Below are 22,343 nucleotides of genomic sequence, written 5' to 3' on the forward strand. Positions count from 1 at the left end.
GCTGCATGTAGCTTTCCCTCTCTCTCTCTCTCTTTTAAGAGGAAGAGCTTGGGGGAGGGGGCTGCTTAACCTTTCCCACAGACAATTTCCCACTCAAAGTCCATCTTGTTTTTTGATAGCAATTTTGAACATAAAAGCAATCAAATGGAAACAGTAAGGGGTTAAGCAGCCCCACCCCTACCTCCAGTTACAGCATAATCCTATAGAATGGGGTGTATTTGCAGGTAAGTGTATATATGATTGCAGCCTTATATTCTCAGCCTCCCAAGGCTGCTTTTGCATTTTTATTTTTTGTTTTATGCCCAGGGGAAATTATAGGGATCTGTATAACAGCTTCACTATGGAGGAAATAATACTGGACAATTTTATTTGTCCACTCTTAGGAAAAGAAGTGTGATGGGGCATCCATATTAAAAGGACAGGGCTCCTGTATCTTTAACAGTTGAATTAAGGGAATTTCAGCAGGCATCATTTGTATATATGGAGAACCTGGTGAAAATTCCTCTTCATCACAACAGTTAAAGCTGCAGGAGCTGTACTAGAGTGACCAGATTTAAAAGAGGGCAGGGCACCTGCAGCTTTAACTATTGTGATGAAGAGGGAATTTCACCAGGTTCCCCATATATACAAATGACACCTGCTGAAATTTCCTTTTCAATACAACTGTTAAAGATACAGGAGCCCTGTCCTCCTTTTCATATGGTCACTCTACAGTATGAGCAGGGTGACTTTTTAGATTATTGAATGAGGAGGAGGAGGAGGAGGAGGAGAAGAAGAAGAACATTTAAAAGAGCATACAGTTTTGCTTTGCTTCTACTTTTGTTGGTCGGGCATAGTTGGAAGATTGCAATGAAAAAGGATTGTATCCAGTGTTAGTCTAACTTAAGGCCCACTCATTTCAATGGGTCTACTCCAAGTAGGACTAAGCTTGGATACAACCTAAGGTTCTGGCTTTCTGCATTGTCCCCTATGAGCATCTGTCACTTCTACCACTATAATGAGATGGCATCCGAAGAAACCATAAAATGCGGTCTCTCCGTATAAAGGGAGTGTCAATCGATAACTTCCTTATGACTAGGGCCCAATGAACAGAGCACATAATGGAAGTCAGTCTTCCTTTTTCATGACTCTATCAGCTCTCATAGACTTATGAAAGAAGAAGACTAACTTCTGTCATTTGAAACCTGGGCTTCCTAATTCATTTTGACACCTCCCCCACGCAATCCAAAGGCAGAATCAGATCTTACTTCATGCTGACATTGGAAATGCAAGTCCTTCGTTATTATCCCCATATTGCAGTTAGTTCTGGGGAAGCGCCCTGCAATGTAATGATGTAGCTATGAAATCTAATAAACCGCACTCAACCCCCACCCCCTTTTGACAATAATCGGGGCAATTAAGTAGGGTGGCCATATGGAAAGGAGGACAGGAGGAATTTCAGAGTCATCACAACAGTGAAAGCTGCACCAGCGCTGCCCTCTTTTGTATCCAGTCACTCTAGGGCAGGGCTCTTGCAGCTTTTACTGTTGTGATGAAGAGGGAATTTCACCAGGTGCTGCCTGTATACAAATGACACCGGCTGAAATTCCGTTTTCTATGCAACTGTTAAAGATACAGGAGCCCTGTCCTCCTTTTTATATGTTCACCCTAAATTAAGTAAAACTATAAAATGCTTTACTGGAAGTAATTCTAACCCCACCCCATCCCGGTTTCTTCTGCCAGGGCTGGTTAGAAATCCCACTCACAAAACACACCACCGGTTGCAGCAAATTTGCCCCTCGCCGCCCATTCACTTGCATGCAGGCAGACTGTTCTTTTTTGGCCATAGCAAAAGCGTCAGGCGAAACTTTCAACGGAACCCGGAAGCTATACACTCGTGTTTCACGCTATACTTGTATAAGTCTCTATCCTTTTCAGGAGATACTAAGGGCAGATGAGAAGAGGGCGCCTTTCCTCATGCGGCGCACTTGTATGACGTAACGAGGGGGGGTGAGTGATTCGAGTCTTCATTGGGGAAATCCAGTCCGGAGGGAAGATTCTAAACGGGGAGGTAGCGGGAGAGTCCATCTGTGCTGCCGGGTGGGGGTGCGTGGGTGGGAGGAGGAGTATGAAGAGGGAGCCAGAGAAAATGGCGAGCGGACCACGGGCATGAAGGATGGGGATGGACTGGGATTGCCAACTGTCAGGTATGTTGAGCTGAGCCAAGGCTTTTAAAAATTATTTTTATTACCACTAACTCCTAACTTACTCCGCCAGGCGCTTCCTGCCGCTGTGCTCCCGGCTCCTTGCTTTCACCCAATGCTCAGATGCTGTTGAAGCCGCAAGCAATTAGAACAGCAATAAATTAGTGCAGATTTATGCTTGGTTGCTCACCTAGGCAAAGGACTAGGCTTGTGTATGCCTAGTAGGTGTGTATAGGTAGCAGCTTTGATGGATTTTTTTTAAAAAAATAAACTTTATTCTCTAGTTGCATTGGGTTGTATCCAGTGTTTGCTTAATATATTTCTTCGATTGTAAGGCGCACACTAATTTCAGTACCACCGACAGAAAAAAAAAAACCTAAGACACACCCACGATTCTAAGACGCACCCCATTTTTAGAGAAGTTTATATGGGGAAAAAAGTGTGTCTTAGAATCGAAGAAATAGGGTACTATTTTTAATGGGTCGACTCTTATATAGGATTAACATCCTATGCAAACCAAGCTTTATGCGAGTCTTTGATTACCTGGGACTATTATTCATTAGATGGGTCTACCTTAAAAAGCAGTTTGTGAATTTTTGAATTCAGTAAATAAAGTGCTATTTCACTCCTCCTTCCCCCCTCTCTTCTTAGCCTTGGCTGTCAGAAACGTTCCTCAAGTTGAGTTTCTGGGTTGGACTGTTCAGACATTAAATAGTTGCATGATGAGCAGGAGGAGGCAGAACACCCTTCACCTATTGCCATCTTTGAATGTTGGGAAGAGCTTGGCCTGCTGAAGGTCTGCTAGTCTGGAGGTACTAAAAGTGCAGGAAACCCACCAAGGGAAAAAGGAAATGCTGGCTATTGGCTCCTTGGGGATGGAGCTCCTGGGTTTGGCTCTGAGCTGTGGAGGATGCTGCAAATGAACCACACCGGTTTTGTTTCTGACAGTCCACACATTCACTACTTTGGGGTACTTTCCTGCCCCACTCGGGTGCAGAACCTCTTTCAGCCTGAGGGCCAAACTCTTCTCGGGGGGCCAAAGGCAAAAGGGGTGGGGTGAAAAACCAGCATATTTCAGGTTAAAGCTCTTCTTGCAAGTAATGAAATCTTAGAAGAGGCATTTCAAACTTTTAGAAGGGGGGACTTCACAGAAGCCCACTAAATAATCAGTGGTTGGGGGAAGGAGACCCTTCTCTCCCCACCCACCCCCGGAGGAATGGATTTGGGGCCCAGACATGAGGTTATCCACACCTGGACTTAAGCAAAGCTGAGGATGCTTCCAGAACACCTTCTCTTCCTGGCCATTCCATTTCAGTAAGAGCAATATAGAGCTGATTAACAGACAAATTGGGCAGCCAAAATGATCAAGAGGTTGACGTTTCTTGGGAATTAAGCTTAAGGGCTTTAAAGGGGGCCTTCTGAATTTTAAAAAAAAGGTTCAAGGTGCAATCCTAAAGTGCACCCTCGGTGATTGGAAGCCCCCAAACTCAGAAGTGTCCAACCATCCAATGCAGTGTGAGACTAGTGGCAGATGTGATCTTTGCCTTCCCACCCTGTAGATATTGCTAGACTGGCTTTTAGACTTGTTCTTCAGAGGGAGAGGGGACAAAGCTGGAGAAGGCTCAGGGTAAGTTGTATCCTGGCCCCTCCCGTCTCCTCCCATCCACCAGAATGCCCCCTTACCTCCTCCTCCAAAGTTGCTTTTCCGAACTTAGAGAGCCACCAGCACCAGCTGCGAGAGACAGAAGCATGTCATCCCTCCCCAACCTGGAGTCATGCTGGGGATGATTGGAGTTGTAGTCCAACTTATCTGAGAAGCTCCAGTGAGCCTTGGCTTCACACATGCTCCCTTCCTCTTTCGTGGGTTTTGAGGAAATTGAAAGCATCTGCTTTTAAGGAAACCACTGCTTTGTTTCCTCCAAATTTGGGAAACCGTTGTTTGTTTAAACTCCAGTTAGTGGGAATAAATCAGGAGCTGTGGTTTCAAATCCTGGCTTATTTGGGGAGTTTAAATAAATCATGGTACTCAGAGTTTTACTGTCCCGGTATCTATGGTTTGTTAAAGAGCAGAAAAGGATGCTTCTGATCTTGTGGCTGTGAAAAAGAACAAGAGTCTTGTCGTTGGCCTCTGTTGAGGGCAAAATGCTGAACTATATTTGTTTGAGACAGAAAGACAGTTCTAATGTTCCTTACAATGCAGCCCTATGAATGTTTACTCTGAAATAATTTCTACTGTATTCAGTGGGGTTTCTCCTAAGCAAGTGTGCATACATGGAAATGAGCCCCATTAAACAAAGAATTAGTGTGTTTTAACTAGTGCTGTAATGCTGTCAGCTGATTAATCAGCTAAACATTCCCCATTATCTGCCTTTTAATCAGTTGATCAATTAATTAATAGGTGCAATTTAAATATTTTTATATATACTGCAAATTCATTATAGGTGTATTTTTGAGCTATTGGAGGAAGTTGAAGAGGTTATTTAGTAAGCATCTCTCATTTTTAGGAAGAAACACCATCTTTAACATGTTAGTTCCTGTCTTCAGTTACTAACTCTATCAGAATAAATACATTTAGATTATGAACCCCTAGACAAGACCTTTAAAAACAACCTTTAAAAACCCTCTGAGCCCATGGTATAGAGTGGGGTATAAGTCAACTGAAAGCACAATTCTTGAATAGGACCCAAGGCAGTGTATCGAGGATTCGCAGAGAGTTCTCCATGCAGGCACTGAGTAGACCTTAGGCCTAATTATCCTCAGCAAGTGAGGATCATGGTACATCATGTGTATTCCAAAAATGCCCAGGCCTTCTTTTGTAACCTCAGAGTTCATCAACTGGTTAGTTGACTAATCTACTGATTAAGGGTTGGCCATAAACAATGACCAACAACAATCAGAAGCAAAAGCTTCCAATCTCTCTTCCTCCTGGCTGTGAGCCTGAGGCCCACTGCAGCTCACCCCCATCAAAATTAACCATGATTTATCCTGATGTCTGAACTAGCCCAATATATGTTGGTGACAACAGACCCTTTTCTGAGCAAATAGATGACACACTATATATAGGTGCTTCTACTTAAAAGGCCCTTCCTTGTTCCAATCAATGTGCATGGGGGTATAGTTGGGGCATCTAAGCTGATGATCTTGGAAAGCAGGCAGGTTTCATATAGAAGAAGGCAATCCTTCAGTTACCCTGGTTCCAAACTGCAGAGTGCTTTTAAGGTCATTACCAGCAGTTTGAATTGAGCTCAGAAACAAATTGGAAAGCATTGCAGTTGTCCCAATAAGGGGATCTCGCACTCCCAGTTAACAACCTGGCTGGTTTTTGCTCTGGACACCATTGGGTGGTTTAAAAGTACTGATAACTGGGGCTTTACCCTATGAAAGCATATGCCACAATAAATCTGTTAGTCTTCAAGATGCCTCAAGTATCTCTGTGTTTGCCATAATACAGCTGCTACTCACTCTGTGTTTTTGCAAGCATTCTCCAAAATCTGGAAGTTGTTCAAACAAGATATTAACATGTAATAGTACATTAGTGAGCTTTGGAGTTGCATGCCTTTATGTCCACATATTAATTCATGTTCATTTTTATAGCTTTTCATATAACTGCAAGTTATAGTTGCTTCTCATAAAACTAAGGTGGGAACTGGAAAGATGGCTTCAAACCCTCCTGGACAAGGTAAATGTTAACATTTGGAAATCTCTGCGTCTATCTGTAAAGCTGCTACAAATGCTCTTTTAGTTCCATTTTAGAATTGAATTAAAGGCCTGCTTTTGTGCTTATGTGTAATAAAAACAAATGAAACATCAGCATTTTATACCAAGGAATCTTTTTTTAGATCTTTTGCATTGGGAAAATCCTAATAAATTCCCCCCCTGAACATTTTGGCAATATTAGAGGCCTAGCACCTCTGAATTAAAATGTAAACATTCTTACAAGATGGGCTGATTCAATTTAAGCAAAATAAAAGACCCAGGAAGAAGGAGTCAACTTGATCTAGCAAAGGACTTCTGTGTCCAGATGCATGTTTATGTCCCAGTACTGATGTTCATTTGTTCAATACTGAACTGGTGGTTACCTTTAATTTGGGTGGTGATATGTATTTCAATCCAAGTCTTATTAGTTGTTAAATGTCTAGAGGTAGAGGAAGATCAAGGACAATTATTTTTATGTGTCTTTTTTATGATACAGAAGCACAGGTCTATGCTTAAAAGAAAACACATTCTGGATTCGTAAACATAATCTCCCCATGCTTTCTACTGGCCATGAATTTGGCAGCTCTTCCAGTAGCAATGCCTTCACAAGAAAGCACATTACAGATTTTAATTCTAATAATGTTTGTTTATGCAGTACCACCGGTTGGTGCTTGGAACACTTTGCGTAAATTAATGAAATACAATTAGCACACCTGGTGGTTTTATGTAAAATCCTGTAAGAGTCTAATTAAAGCACACATTTTCAAAGGGAAAAGAAATATGGGATATACTAGGTGTAGGCAACTTGGCTTTCCATATTTTGGACTACAACTCCCATTAGCCCCAGTCAGCATGGCCGTGATTAGGAATTATAATCCAAAACATCTCCCTACTCCTGAGATATATTAAAGAGGAAAACCCAGTGGGCAAAAAAGTAACATTCAAAGAACAACAAAGCCTTAAAATGTTTCTTAAAGCTGACGAGGGAGGAACAAAGTTGAATGTCTAGCAAAGGCCTACTGAATTTTAAATTTTCTTCTTAATTAATTTTAGAACATGTATTAGACTCAACGGAGCAACAAAGAAAATCCTTTGTATACATCTTGCTAAACAATAATGCGTAAGCCAACTCTGAAACAGTGTCTGTGATTGGGCTCTTCGAATGAAGGGTGGATATGGCCCGACACACTCCAATTGGCTTCCTTGGAGTTCTGTGAGGGAGAGATGTTCTAGCCCTGTTCAGGCAGAAGAAGGGGGCAGTGAGTTTACGCTGCTGGCCCTGCCCAAGATGTCCTGTATGGCACTGGCCTTTACGCAAGTATGGACATCTGCACAGGGAAAGTCTAGGCTTCCCTGTAGTTGGAGCCCCTATGCAACCAGAAGTTCTCATTATTTCAAAGCGTATGTGTAAGCACTGCTTGTGCATGGGCTTTTCTTATAGAGATGTCCACGCCAATGTGCAGCTCTCAAGGGATGGAGCCAGGGCCATGAGGGATGTCAGGGGCATGGTCAGCAGTGTGCATCTCCTGGGGAAAATCTAACATAAGTCCTACTTAAAGCAGAGATATTGATAGGAGTGGGACTTACGTTAGTAAGTCTAAGTAGGACTTATGTTGGATTTTACCCACTGTCACTTTCTCCACATGTAAGTTTAGATTTGGAGGATGCCTGTGGAAGACTTCTGCATGTAGCTACCTGTTATGCCACCATAGACTCTCTGTAATATAAGGGCCTTTCTTCAAGACAGTTTCACCTGTCATAATGATGGATATTTTGGTAGTCTTAAGTATTTGTCACCACACCAGGAAAATGTAATTCTTTTCCCATTGGTTTAATCTAGTTAGGTGTTTTGTTTTGAGCTTCTTGAAATGTACTTGTGTGTGTTAATCTCATTATGTTTGCTGCTTTCCAAACTTTTTATTAGCCACAGAACTCTAATCATGGCATTGTTTCTGTCCTGACATTTAAGCAATTAATGACTTTGCTTCAGCTAATAAACAAAAGACAAGCTCACGCCCTTGGCTTTTGACAACTGTAATATGCCAATAAAACGACTTCAAAATGATACCAAGGATAATATTATCCAGTTAATTACCTGTTTTTCTAAAAAAAATTAGCTAATTGGAGTAGAATGGCTTGTTTTAAGACACTGAAATGCAAGATGGGGGGGCAGTATGTTTGAGTGCGTTCCCACGTAAAAACTGCAAAAAAAATTCTGTTATGCTAGTCTCCCCCAACAAGCTAGCTTTTCTATAGTTAGGAAGTTTTATGTGGAATTGCATTCAAAGATGAAAAATCTGAGCTGCATTCCAAAGTGGTACAATCAGCCATTGTGTCTTAAGATGGTGGGCCTTCTGATGCCTGTTAGTTGAAGGGAAATTGATAATTAACTGGATGAGAAAATTCTACAGTCCTAGGAGGAGTTTATTGCATGAGATTTCTGACCGTCTAATTTGATGTTTTGTTAAACTTTTTTTTCCTTCACTGGCACTTGAATTTAAAAAAAACATTTAAAAAAAAGAAAATTGAACTGATTTTAGGCAGTTTTTGCCACATGCCTTAAAGAGGTGACTTCTCATTAATTTACCCTGTCCTAATTTAAAGTTACAGAGCATTTTAGAATGTTGTTGCTCTTCACAGAGGGTTGTTCTGTCAGAAAGGGTGGATAAAGGGCTTCAGATTTTTAGTTAGCATTTAATTCTCAGGTTCTAATACACTGAGGGCATTCATTAATCTATATATACAGATTTTCCAAGGACTCCATATCCATGAACAACTGAATGTACTGGATTCTTTTGTGTATGTGATCGTAGTTATCAGGCAAATAAAATATTCATACTTTAATAATTCAAGGGAAATTTAATGAGCAACATGAATTTTCCTTAATTGTTACTGAACATGTGGGAGAACACATCAAAATGTAAATCATTATCAGAAAGTAGTAGAGAATTGGCTTGTTGTTTGTGATTGCGGTAGGCACAATGAGATTACTATAAAGGGTGTAGTAGTTCTTTATGGCTGCATTGCCTAGAAATCTATATTCTATTTCTAAACTCCGTTCGCCTCTATGTGGCTGATAGAGTTCTGAAATGGTGTGTTTTGGCTAGGCAGAATGGGTCTCTACCTTCTGTGCCTTTCTGAAAAACTGTGACCGGACAAACTTTCCCTAAAACTCTATGGCCCCCCTAGGAAGCACATTCATCCTTCCAAATCAGAACCCTGTGATCATTTTAGGAGCAGGGCTGGCTGAGGACTACGCTGATCCCTATCTCTGAGGTTATAATTGGTCACTCAAATTGGCTTGGGCTGAGACAGAGAGCATGGCCAACTGTATTCTTCTCCTCAGCCCAAGACCCATTGGGAAGGATCCTTCCCAATGATCTATACCTCCGGATGAAAGTGGGATGAGGGATTTCTGTGGAGGGAGAAGAAGGCCCTTTCTATACCAAAGGATTATCCCAGGAAAATGGAGGGATTGTCTCTGCCTGCTCCTGGAATGCCCTGTGTGTCATTTGCATGAACAGGGATGATCCTGTGACGATCTCTGGAAAAAAGGCAGGTGTAGAAACGGCCAAAGAATAGAGGTAGGCTTTCCTCCCCCTTCCCCTTCTGTTAATCCTTTCCTGTAAAACATGTATTGCAGAAATTAACTGGCTTTTTTCCTGTGAATAATTCTCTTTCTCTTAGAAGAACTTGGTAACTAGATTTGGTAGCCAGATTCACTCTGCTCAGTTGCCTTGAGTTTTTTTGTGCAGAAACCGAACATGATATTGCCGTGAGAACAACCTTCGCACCTAATTGTACATCTACTTGGTTGGATACTGGACTGTCTCCCAATTGTGAGAGACTGTAGTGAAATGACACTAATAGTGATTGGCTTGCAAGGAGCTGAATAAGGGCCTTTTACGTAGAAAGTCTATTGAGACATGTAGTTTAAAGCACATGCGATCTATGGTTGTCAGGTTTATCGAAGATAATTCTGGCTACAGTATTTGCACACGAAACATGTAGGCTTCTTTTGTTTCTTGAATAATATATCAAATTGAAACATGTTTATCTGACAGGAAACCTTGTCATCCTTGTTTTTAAGCCCTACTTCCTTATTTTGAATGCTACAATACGTAAAATTTCACTGGTTATGAATTAGACAGGAAGGATGTATAGGCATCCTTAGAAAAAGTGCTGACTGAAACACTTTTAAAAAATTGCATCATCATCTATATAGCATAGTCTGGTCTGGGTATTTGCCTGGCTTTTTGTCCACACTGTACAGAAAACAAGCTAAATTTGGCACTTTTGAGTCTCCATAGTGGTTTGCCAGCAGAAAACCCCAGGGTTTTTTTGCCACTGCCGCACCGAATTTCAACAAGGGGAGCAACTGCCTCAGTTGAGGCCGGGGGGGAGGTCCCATGTTACCCACTTCCATCTACAGTTCAGATGGCCTCTGTTTTGGATTAGCCCTCAGAAGAGTGCCTCAGAGTCCCTTAGTGTAATATCCGTTAAAGGACTTCAGGGTAAAAGCTGTACATATTGAAGCAGCTGGTGCTAGTTGTCCCAACAAAACTCCACCTGTAGCCCATCTGTGTTGGCCCAAAGGGAAACTGTTCAGTGCTGAGGGCTACCGAAGAAGTAAATTACGAGCTGGATGACCATAGCACGCACGTGCAAGAAGTACAACTTGTTCGAAGAGTTGCATAATACATATGCTGCCTCGAACGCCGCTGACATAAACGCGCTGTGCTAATTTGTTACCCTCAAGGGTGAAAATTGAATCAGCCTTGGGGAAAATCTTGAAAATGGAATTTAGCAATAGTGGGTTGGATCCAATTTATATTCTGCCCACAGGAGCAGCTTCTGGGCTGAGTTCTGCTTGGGACACTGCCACTGGCAGAAAGGGGAGAGGTGGTTTTTGCCAATCCCCTCCCCCTCCCCTCTGCGTCCAGTGCCACATCCCCCCCACTGTAGTGGAGGGTCCCGCAACCCTCTGGAGTAGATTTTCAGGAGACTGCAAGGGAGGGGGCAATTCATGAAGATCATCTTACCCTTTCCACCAGTGGGATACCCCTCGAGGAATTTAGGAGCTCAGGAGCATTCATTAAGAAAGTTCCTATATTAGGCAGGACACTAAGGGAGAAAGAGAACATTGTTACGAGAATACTATTCCTTTTAAGAACATATTAAAAGAGAGAGAGAGAGAGGATGACCTCATGATTTAGAATAATGGAATAGTAAAGTTGGAAGGGGCCTACAAGGCCATCGAGTCCAACCCCCTGCTCAGTGCAAGAATCCTCCTTAAAGCATGCCTGACGGATGGCTGTCCAACTGCCTCTTGAATGCCTCTAGGGTGGGAGAGCCCACTACCTCCCTAGGTAATTGGTTCCATTGTCGTACTGCTCTTACAGTCAGGAAGTTTTTCCTGATGTCCAGCTGGAATCTGGCTTCTGGTAACTTGAACCTATTATTCCATGTCCTGCACTCTGGGAAGTTTGAGAAGAGATCCTGGCCCTCATCTTTGTGACAACCTTTCAAGTATTTGAAGAGTGCTATCATGTCTCCCCTAAATCTTCTCTTCTCCAGACAAATATTTTACACTTCTTACATCTTTCTCCCCTAATTCTGATTCTTTTATGGGTTCCCCCAGACCTGCACCCATTTATGTTGCTGAACTTCTCTTTCTAACTCTCAGGACAAGATTTTTTTTTTTAATGAACTCTGAATCTCAAGATTATATTGCATTCTTGTGGGGTGGCTCAGGAGTATACAAAAAAAGTTTTTATTTCTTATATTTATAGCTGCCTTTTCAGCCAAACTTTCTGGAATCAATACAACGCGAATTGTTTGCATCTTATACAAATGATTGTGCTCGGAGATGTTTTCTGTTTTGTAGAATAAGACAGTTAAAACGCAGAAATCAATGCCGAGGTGTTTATGGTGGGGAAAGCCGTGCAATATTGAAGCAGCCTGCTCATAGTTCGGAACCCGAGTCTTCTTTTAACAGTATATATAATATTGTTAGGAAGCTATTTTGCATTAGAAATGAGGAGACAAGAAAGGGAAGTTATAAATAGGCTTCAGGGATGGTGCTTGTTGGCTTTGAAGATTAATATATTCATCATAATTCACTTTGGCAAGATTATTGGGCGGTTCAAAGCAATAGCATGCATCACCGGCATCTACATTCTTCTCATTCTCGCTAGGCTTTCAGAATAAGAACAGGGTTGCAATCTTGGCTGAGCTAGACATGGAGAAGAGGAGGCTTCTGCTGCAAAACCAGTCTTCCACAAACCACCCCGGAGCCAGGTACGGATATGTTCAGAGGTCGCCCTTTTTGTCTCGGTCATGCTCACCACTCAGAGACAGGCCAAATAATGCTTTCTCGTATCAGCTATATGTCCATCCAGTGGGCCCACAACACCATAAGAGTTGTGTGCTGATGGTTCTCAGTATCAGCCAGCATGCACCCTGGATTTCATGTCTCCCGTGTCTCGCCTGTGCCCTGTTCAGAGAGCCAATGTGGTGTAGTGGCTAAGGTGTTGGACTGGGAGTCAGGAGATCCGGGTTCTAGTCCCTACTCGGCCATGGAAACCCACTGGGTGACTTTGGGCCAGTCACAGACTCTTCAGCACAACCTACCTCACAGGGTTGTTGATGTGAGGATAAAATGGAGAGGAGGAGGATTATGTACGCCGCCTTGGGTTCCTTGGAGGAAAAAAGGCAGGATATAAATGTAATAAATAAATATAGATATGCTTTAAAGCAGGAGTGTTGAATCTCTTTCAGCCTGACAATTTGGAAAAGGTCTCGGGGGGCGCATTCCTGTGGTGGGCATAAGAGGGTGGGGTGAAACATATTGGAAATGCCAGCATCTTTTAGCTTAATGTGCTCACTGCCAATAATTAAGCTTTAGGAGAGACATTTGAAACTTTTGGTATAGGGAAAATTCAGGAATGTTTAGTGTTTGGAGGACAGGGGAAGCAATCATGATCATCTGAGGACCTCTGTTAGGTCAGATTTGGACCCTGTGTCTGTAGATCAACACCTCTGTTTTAAAGTTATCTTTTAAAAAAGAAAATAAAAGATGCTATACTTACCCACTTCTCAGCCAAAGTGCTTCCAAAGATGACTTTCGCTTTTAAAACTCATCATAAATATTAAAATACAATAAGGTGAGTCATTTCAGTGAAGAAGGTTAGGGGGGAAATAAACAATTAAAATCTAAAGAAAAGTCAGCAGTGAAAGATGAGAGGGTTTAGGGTAGGTATCAAATTCCAGGAAACACATCTCAGTAGTGCCGATCTGGAAGTCCTTGGAGCCATAAATTCCCCTTATCTGTGTAGCGAAGTCTGGTGCCTTCCATGGGGACCAATCCCAGAAGGGTAGCCATGCTGGTCTCTTGCAGCAAAAACTGACTTGTTTTTGCTCCAAGATGCTAATATGGTTGCCTTTCTGATTTGAGAAAGCATTAAAACTTTGGAAAGCAAAGAAAAAGATTTTTTTTTAATGATCAGTGTGTTCTCTCACGTGCATTGTTCGTTTTACGTGTAGTATGTGAATACAATTGAGAGAATTAAATACAATTGTCAGTTTTCTGAACCTTCAGTGTTATAATTCAGTACCAAAGTAATTTTTTTAAAAAAATCGGAGAACTAGGCACACAAGCTCAACTCCTCACCCCAATTTCTCTCTAATGTCTATGATTTTATTGTCATCAAATGTGAGTTGTAAGTTCAGCAGCTAACAGAAGCATTAACATGGATATCCATGTTATCCAATTTTCAGAGTAAGTGTGGAAATCTTAAGAATGTGATCATGGAGGTTGGGCATTTCAGTCTTTTTGTTAGGTGTTCTAAGTGACTACATCCAGTCGGATTGTATTTCTGTTGTTCCAGGCTCCCTGAGAGAACATACAGCCAGTGATTTTCAAGGCACTTTCCCCAAGAAAGTGGCAGAATCTAACAATCCGCGGTATTTTAAAATTTGTTTTTCTTTGTGCCCCTTGCTGTTCTTCTGGATGCTGAACTTCATTATCATTTTTATGTTAAGATCTAAGATGTGCACTTAAGCCTTTGAGATATTGCATGGGCCCTAAATGAAAAAGCAACAACCCCACAAAGAACAACAACAGCCAATAACTCTTTTATATAATTTCTTTTCCTCCTCCAAGTGTTTAGCCTAGAACTTGATTTATTGCTCATGGTGGAGTAGTCATGTTTTTGTGTACTATAACTTGTCAGCATTGTTGGCTACAAAGAGACCTTGTCTGGGCTCAATCTCAATGGGAAACTCTTTTCCTGCATACAGAGTTCTGCAGCCACTCTACCAAACATATGAACTCCCCATCATGAAGACTATGGACCCCTGGTTAGTGCTGTAGTTTTATTCAGGTATTGCTTAGGCAAGTGATGGGGTGGCCCTGGTGAGAGAGAGAAATATACTGGGGGGCCCAAGAGTCATTCTACTGCATGTCTTCCAGTTGATGCCCTTTGGGTTTATGCTGGGGCTGGATTTCCTTCCAATTTGACTTAATGTGAGTAGGTTGGACCCAGACTTAGGCCCTTTCCACACCTAAGGGTTATCCCTGGAAAATGGAGGGATTTCCCTGCCTGCTTCCGGGATCCCCTGTGTGGCATTTGGATGCACAGGAATGATCCTGGGATATAAGGCTGGTGTAGACATGCCCTCTGTCACACTTAGAATAGACCCACTGAAATCAACAGGAGGGTAGTCATAATTAACTTAAGTCCCGTTGGTTTCAGTGTCTCCGCTCGAAGTATGACTAAGTCGGGATGTGACCTATTTTCCTTGGGCAGAATTGTTCATCCGGTGTGTGTGTGCGTACACACCATCTTGCATGTCATATTTCCCCAAAGTGTCAAGTCTGATTTTTAAAGTAGAAGCAGCCGTGGAACGCTTTGACTATGAAATACCCACCCCAGCCACGACAAACCTCCGCCTTGATCCTGTGCTGGTTTTTACCTTCACCGTGTTTTTTCCTTTTCTGTTGCTTGCAGCATCTCACTAGCTAGATCCTCCCTTAACAAGGATTTCCGTGACCATGCTGAGCAACAGCACATAGCTGCACAGCAAAAGGCTGCTTTACAGGTGAGTCGTCCTGGGCAAAGCAGACCCAAATGGGCTGTTTGGAAGCTGTGGTTCCAAAGAACTGATGTAGATGTCTTGGGAACATAAACAAATGTGCATCGCAAAAATCTAGGAATTGTGCGGTGATTGCATTGTTTAATCTTCTGGCAGTATCTTGTAATACAGTGAATGAGTGGCTTTGGCCATGCCTATCGCACCATTTGATCCATGACGTGTTCTGACTTCTGGACTATATGACCCCATGCAGCTGGGTTTTTTTCAAAACTCCTGGCAAAAGCTTGTAAAGCGTGAGTGTAGTAGAAGAGTTAGTAGATGAAGGGATATGCAGGAAAGTAGAGCATGGATAGGCAGAATCTAGAAAGAAAAGTATTATAGTTTATACATCACTTTCTATGGGCCTGTTCAGACAGCACGCTAAGCCATGGTTAGGCCGCTAACCCTTTTGCAGCAAATGGTTAGTGAGTGCGTTTAAACTTGGGGTTATGTAGCCACTATGGTTGGGAATGGTTCACATGACATGCGAAGTCATGGTTCACACGCTACGCTAAGCAATAATGTTTAGCCTAAAATGCTTAATCACCGTGGCTTAGCGTGTCATCTGAACAAGGTCAATGTTAAAAAGTGCTCTACATCAGGGGTGGGTAGAATGTAGATCTCCAGATGTTTTGGACGTCAACTGCCAGCAGGGCCAGTGGCCAGGAATGCTGGGAATTGAACTTCAAAACATCTAGAGATCTACTTTCTGCCCACCTCTGTCCTACATTATGCATCTTTTATGTCCTTGTGAAGTGGGATGCTATGATTTCCACTTTTGGAAATGAGGAACAGAGCTGAGAAGGAAGCAGCTTACTCAAGGCTGTCCAAGGAGTCCCATAACCAATGTGGGATTTTAACCAGCCTTAACTCGAATCCCGAGATCACTGGCTCTGATAAACACAGGCATTTTCAACTTTTCTACAAGCAGTGCAAAACAGTTAATTAAAAATATAAAGCTTGTATCTGCATCTGTTCCAAAGTTTTGGTTGATGTATGTTGACTATGCACCAACCCATAGAAGCATCACCATAAGGCTGGTCAGTCAAGGCACCTGTGCTGTGACTATGTACAACTGGAAGTTATTAGTCAGCTAAATCAGTTGTTGTGCAAGTATCTGCATAAGGCCAAGAGTAGTATTAGTGCCTGATCATCCTGGGCCGTAGTGTGACTCAGAAGTTGTGGTTCTGAAGAACTCTTTTTTTTCTTTTTCGTTTTTGCATGTGTTGGGAATGAAAACCAATGTGCCTAAGAAAAGCTTAGGAACTGTACAATGAGGACGTAGGCTTAATCTACTGTATACCAAACAAGATATTGCACTATGAAAGTGGTATGAAAGCGGTATATAAAAGGCAGGTGCCACACTACTTCTTTACAGCTGTATTGAAGTGACCTGACAACCGTTGGGGCCCATTGACACATACAGTACCACATACCGCTTTCATACCGCTATATCCTGCTTGGTGTGGCTCCTGCCTTTTATATACCACTTTCATAGTGCAATATCCTGCTTGGTTTAGATTAGGCCTTAGTGTAAAATTAATCTAAACCGGTGTGTGTGTGTGTCGTACTCATCCTACAAACCATGACGTTCAGTAGAAATTGTAGGGTGGGTGCAAAGCCCCCCATGCCGCACGAGGTTCAGATGACACTCAATGCAAATGATGGTTGCGTGAGGGCAGAGGACCAGCCACAATGGCTTCTTCCCCCACCGTGAGCGTCCAAACACACCCTCTGTCTTTTGCATTGAATTATAGATCTTGAGTCTTAACCAAAGCTTCAGCTGCAATTTCACATTCAAGTCAGCTTGTTTAAAGTCCAGAGAGGTCAAAAGTTTTAAAGCGAAAAAGCTGTGTGTAGACATAAAAGCAAAAAAATCCTCCAACCCTGTGTTGTTGTTTTTTAATTCCACTCCTTGAGCTGGGATCGTGGTGGGATCTTCTCTTGGTTTTTATGTGTACCATTTCCAAATGGATATGTGTTCCTCTTCCAGCATGCTCATGCACATTCTTCAGGATACTTTATAACTCAAGACTCCGCCTTTGGAAACCTTATTCTTCCTGTGTTACCACGACTTGATGCAGAGTGAGAGAAAATCCAAGGAAGGAAGGAAGGAACGCGGGTGTTGATCTAGTATTGCAGCTGCTACCTTTCCAGACTTTCAGTTAATGTAATGGTTTATGAAAATAAGAGGACTCAAAACCGAAGATATATTTTTATTCATTCTAATGGCTTTCATTTTGGATCCAAACATTTTGTTTTCAGGGGACATTAAACTACTTTAACAAGTTCTAATGTACCTTGTTTTTTGTTTTGTTTTCATTCCTTCCGGTTCTATAATCTGATACTACTGTTAAGCAGCTGACTTTGCTTACTTGTTCTTTCAAGTTAATTTACTGCATGTCCAGCTAGCCACCTTAGAGCAATGTTTAGCATCTATATAGCACATTAAGCCTGCAGTGCCATTGAATTCAAGTGGGCATGTATAGGATTGCACTATAAAAGTGCCGGAGCGCATCACATGAGTTCATTTTTTCATTTATTACATTTCTATGCCACCCAATAGTCAAAGCTGTCTGGCTGATTTACAAAGATTAAAAACCATTAAAAATAAATTATACATAGTTTAAGAATCCATTTACATACAAGTGTATAAATAGGCAGCACACACAGAAAGACATATATTTAAATAATTTTAAACAATAAGAAAAATCCAGCCCCTGATTAAAGCAGGACCATGTATTATTTCAGCAATCAGTACAATAGCTTTGTAACGTCGCTCAGTCTTATTCTCATCGTATTCTAGATGCAAGATGGAGTCTAAGGCCATTTAGTGAGTTCATAGCTCAAGTAAAATTTGATCTTGGGATTTCCTAGATTACACTCTGAGCCAATTTATTCTGTTCGCGACAGTAGTGTACCTATTATGTATCAGAAGTGCTGTTTTAGCTTTCCTTTTTACTATTTTATTTGTATCTATATAGTGCTCATCCTCCTAAAGGAACCCAGGGCAGCACACACAAAAATAAAAATACATCATTCTACATAATAATCAACCCTGCATGAAGTTAAACAACCCTGGGTTAAGGTAGTGCAAAATACTTATTGTGTCTATGCTTTATTCCTGTTTGAGGATTGAGGTAAAAAAGAACATTGTCAAGGCAAGTTATTTCAGCTCCAGCATAAAGTGTGCTAGATTGCTTGCCTTGGTCTCCTTTGTATCTTGATAGTGTACTTTTTAACTCTAGGTATTATTGAATGCAGTGTGAAGGACTATCCACGCACAGCACTGGCTGCAGGTTTCGGAGGGGCCTTCAGCAAGTCGCCCTCAATGGCCCTCCTCCCTCATTGAGACCACCTTCTCACCGTCATCCTCTTTTTCATCATTGCTACTACTTGCTTCCTTGACAGGCAGAGAGACAGTGAGCAAGTAGATGGGGGCATCTACTGCTTCTTGTTGTCAACATCTCCGCTCTCTGGGCCAGAGCGAGAGGCAGATGAATGAGCTTGTTGCGATGGCAAACATAAGGAAAAAACAACAACTCCAGGGGGCTCTTTTCAGTGGGCCCCTGCTGGGTTGCGGGGCCTTGGCTGGTGCCCAACCATTTTTACCTTGATGCCAGCCCTGCACACACACACACACCCAAAAGATATATTCTTGGTTTTCTGCCTTTTAGCCCATCATAAGGGATTTTGTTTGTCTGCCATTCTAACTAATGCCTTTTTAAAAAGGGGGATTTGTTTAACAGAAAAATGCACAAGTGTACATAAGTTGTGCAATCTCAGGAGGTTAGGGTGGACCTTTGCACAGGTGTGGAAACCATATGTGCAAAAGTAATAAATGAAAGGAACCGGACTGAAAACAGCTCCCCTCATCTGCCCTCGAATTGCCTCCTCTGACAAGCTGAACTTCTCAAAAGTTCTCCAGGAGGGTTAAGCTGTAGGAAACTATTTCAGAGCCCCTTGATCTTTGCCAGCTCTACGCGTTGTGAGAAAGCAGTGAATGCTCTTCTGTTTCACTTTTAACCAGATCCGTCCGCTGCAATCGTTTCTCCCCTTACCGTATGACTCATGGCCGTTCTAGACGATTAAAATGCTGCCCTCTTGCCCACCCCCGTTATGATCCCCTTCCCGAAGAACAGACAATGCTGAAAAGCACACAACTGTACCCAAGTAGTATTGCTTTTATACAATACAGTGAAAGTTTTATGTAAGACAAAAAGTCAAACTATGTGGTATCACACACATCGGTCAGTTTTTTACAAAATTGTATGTGAATACAAAATAGAATCATTGAACAAACAATAGTCATTCTTGAAGCTTTTGGACTACTTGCGGGGATGGAGGAAAAACTCCATCCCCACAAGTAGTACAGTTTGGAGGGCTGTAATTAAAAACAGTAGGGGAGGACTATTTAAAGTCTGCAAACCCACACTCCCACGCATAGATCTTTATGGCGATAATGAAATTGTTTGACGAAGTTTTGTGAGAAACGAAACAGGATTTACACCAGACATCTGTAGAAAAACAACTTGTTTGTTCAATTATTCTATTTTGTATTCACCTATAATTTTGTAAAAAAACTAACAGATGTGTGTGATACCAAGTAGTTTGACTTTTTGTCTTATATAAAACTTTTATTGCATTGTGTAAAAGCAATTCTACATGTGTAAAGTTGTGTGCTTTTTAGCATTGTCTGTTCTTGTTTTCTGTGCAACTGTTGCCCTTTTGGTGTGATGATCCCCTTCTGCTACATAGTGTGATGGTGGTGGGTGGGTGGGCTGTGTTATGGGGGGGGGGTAGTTGTCTTTGCTGCTGTTTCCCTCTTCAGATTAAATGAGGGATGGCATGAAGTCCAGTGCTGGAGGAAAAAAAGCTTTAAAAATGGTTTCTTAGGAGGCACAAGTTGGAAGGGAAGGGAGCCACTCTCAGCGGGAAATACGAAACAGCAGGAAAGGACTTTAAAAGAAGTCAAGGTTTTCAGGTTAAAGCGAAACCACCGAGGATGTGGTGCACATTTGTCAAATGAATCTAATTTTAAAATGTGATTGATGAGTCAAACCCTTCTTTCAAATGGTCTGCCACAAGAGGGAGTCTTGTGGGAAAGAAAATAAACAGCCACGTTCTCTCCAACGTCTATCTGATAGTGGTGAAAAGAGTTCATGGTATATCTAGACAAATGAGTGAGCTAATCTCATAGACTTTGTTAATATGGCCACCAAAGAGGTTGAGTGTGTGTGTGTGTGTGTGTGTGTGTGTGTGTGTGTGTGTGTGTGTGTGTGTATATATATATATATATATATATATATATATATATATATATATATATATATTCCATACGTTTCAGCTCTATTTCTGTACAACCAGTACACACTGTAGAGCTAGTGTGGTGTAGTGGCTAAAGTGTTGGACTGGGAGTCAGGAGATCTGGGTTCTGGCACCCCCTCAGCCATAGAAACCCACTGGGTGACTTTGGGCCAGTCACAGGACTCTCAGCCAACCCACCTCATAGGGGGGTTGTTGTGAGGATAACATGGAGAGGAGGGGGATTATGTATGCCGCCCTGGGTTCCTTGGAGGAAAAAAGGTGGTATATAAAAGCAATAATACATAATACATACACAATACAACCAAGAGCTGATGCCACATTAAATACATGTGCACGATCCTCCTTTTCTGTGTTTGTGTTCCTTGCTAGAGTGGGGTATTTGTTTAGGATTTGTTTGGTTTTTTGCTTGCTCACGTTTGTTTTCATAGTTCATCTCACAATTGAGGTAGAGAGATCCCGTTCCAAAATATTAATAGGGTGATTGCAATGTAGGAAGAAGCATCATCTCTTGAATGATCGCTTATCATATAGCTATAAAAAACCAAAAAGAGTACAGGAACTCTCCCAAGGAAACAGTGCCAAACTTGCTTACTGTATGTGTCACCTGCCTCTCTACTCCACACTTTAACAAGAACACAGGATCATAAGAACATAACAATTTCCTTCATAAAACCTCTTGGCTTCTCCATGGTCCCTTTCCCACCCAGGCCAACAGTGGAGATCGGAAGAGGATGGTGGTCAGAGACAAACACGCAGGGTTGTAGCTCACAATGTGCTACTGTAGCACTTAAATGCATCCATTCAGTAAATCCATTCATTTAACAAGACAGCGTCTCTTATAAACATCAGCGAAGTTAAAAATGAGAAAAATGTAATGTGCTAAATCCACTGCTTGAATACATAACTGATAAGTACAGGCAAGTGGTTCGTCATACACATTCAAGATAGCAACCCAAGATCTCCTTGAAAACCAAGTTAATTAACTTTAAGTTGTTTGTTTTAAACTGTGTTGGGTAAGTATCACTCTTTTCTAAATAGGTACATTTCTTCTGAAGATAATCATTGGGGGAGGGGGAACCAGTGCCAGGTGGTGGTGGAAGAAAATGATAAAGTCTGTGAACTTTAACTTGAGTATTGTTTCCTGGCTTTTCCCAAAACTTCTTGTTCTGACCAGATATAATTACGCTTTATTTCTGCAACAATCCTCCAGTTTCCTCTTTCACAATTATCATCCAGCAGCAATTAATCTGGAAACCAAATATAGTTCATTCAAATGACAGCCTTCAAGCGCCAACAAAGGCTAGAGTTTCATATGAGCCATGTTCCAGAGTCTGGCAGACTTAATCAAATGTTCCCAACGAAAAAGCGGGACTGATACAAAACGGAATCCCAAAAAAAGAAGCTTGTTATGGAGCTACAATTATTTTGCAATGGTTCGACTGAACTTAGAAGAATAAAAGGAAAACAACGGGGGGGGGGTGGAATAAAAGGGAAAGTATTTGGCAGTCTGTTCCCTCACTCTTCCTGAAGCTGCTCTTCCAAAGCGGTAAACCCATGCTCCTCTGGCAGGGCCCCAGTGCTGCTAAGTTCTTTAAATAGCACCATTGGTATAGTTGTAAATCTGGAAGTGCATGCATTCATCATAACAGTCCCCATAGCTGCGCCGCAAGGAGAGTCCACAAATTCAGAATGCTGTGATGATCACAAGCCCGTTTCCTTCTACAGCAGAAGCTGGCCTTTTGTAAACCTAATGAGCCTTATTGCCCATTCATCACCAAGTCACCACAAAATACTTTACATTACAACAAAGAACAATACATTGTTGCTGCCAGGCAAATTCATTTTCCCCCAGCTACTAGGGGTGTGCACTCTGTGGTGGGAATTATCTGGTAACCCCAACTTCCACGGAGCATTCAATCTTCCAGAGCAGAGATTGGCTGCTTCCAAACCCATAGATTCAGATCAGAGCACAGACATGTCCAATTGGAGCTTCTAAAATCT

General features: G+C 41.9%; 1 protein-coding gene across 5 annotated transcripts; it reads left to right on the plus strand.

Moving 5' to 3' along the window:
• Nucleotides 1-2,083: 2,083 nt before the first annotated feature.
• Nucleotides 2,084-17,309, plus strand: INIP (INTS3 and NABP interacting protein). 5 transcript variants are annotated; one of them, XM_063128528.1, is made up of 7 exons: nt 2,111-2,186; nt 2,835-2,995; nt 5,778-5,862; nt 12,077-12,179; nt 14,181-14,240; nt 14,891-14,981; nt 17,008-17,309. In XM_063128528.1, the coding sequence occupies exons 3-7, from the start codon at nt 5,838-5,840 to the stop codon at nt 17,101-17,103; spliced, it is 375 nt and encodes a 124-aa protein (XP_062984598.1). In that variant the 5' UTR covers nt 2,111-2,186; nt 2,835-2,995; nt 5,778-5,837; the 3' UTR covers nt 17,104-17,309. The 5 variants fall into 5 exon arrangements, with proteins under 5 accessions (XP_062984601.1, XP_062984597.1, XP_062984600.1 ...); XM_063128527.1 differs by lacking the exon at nt 2,835-2,995 and having other exon boundaries at nt 2,085-2,186; XM_063128531.1 differs by lacking the exons at nt 2,835-2,995; nt 14,181-14,240 and having other exon boundaries at nt 2,084-2,186.
• The last annotated feature ends 5,034 nt before the right edge of the window (nt 17,310-22,343 follow it).

Source organism: Elgaria multicarinata, chromosome 6, assembly GCF_023053635.1.
Source record: "Elgaria multicarinata webbii isolate HBS135686 ecotype San Diego chromosome 6, rElgMul1.1.pri, whole genome shotgun sequence".
Taxonomy (NCBI): domain Eukaryota; kingdom Metazoa; phylum Chordata; class Lepidosauria; order Squamata; family Anguidae; genus Elgaria; species Elgaria multicarinata.

Bases quoted from the DNA above. Each gene is read 5' to 3' on its own strand.
- INIP (XM_063128526.1), top strand. From the start codon at position 2,156: ATGGGGATGGACTGGGATTGCCAACTGTCAG. The intron at 2,187-12,076 runs GTATGTTGAGCT...CATTCTCGCTAG, and splicing joins CTGGGATTGCCAACTGTCAG to GCTTTCAGAATAAGAACAGG. The intron at 14,241-14,890 runs GTTAGTGCTGTA...TGTTGCTTGCAG, and splicing joins ATGAAGACTATGGACCCCTG to CATCTCACTAGCTAGATCCT.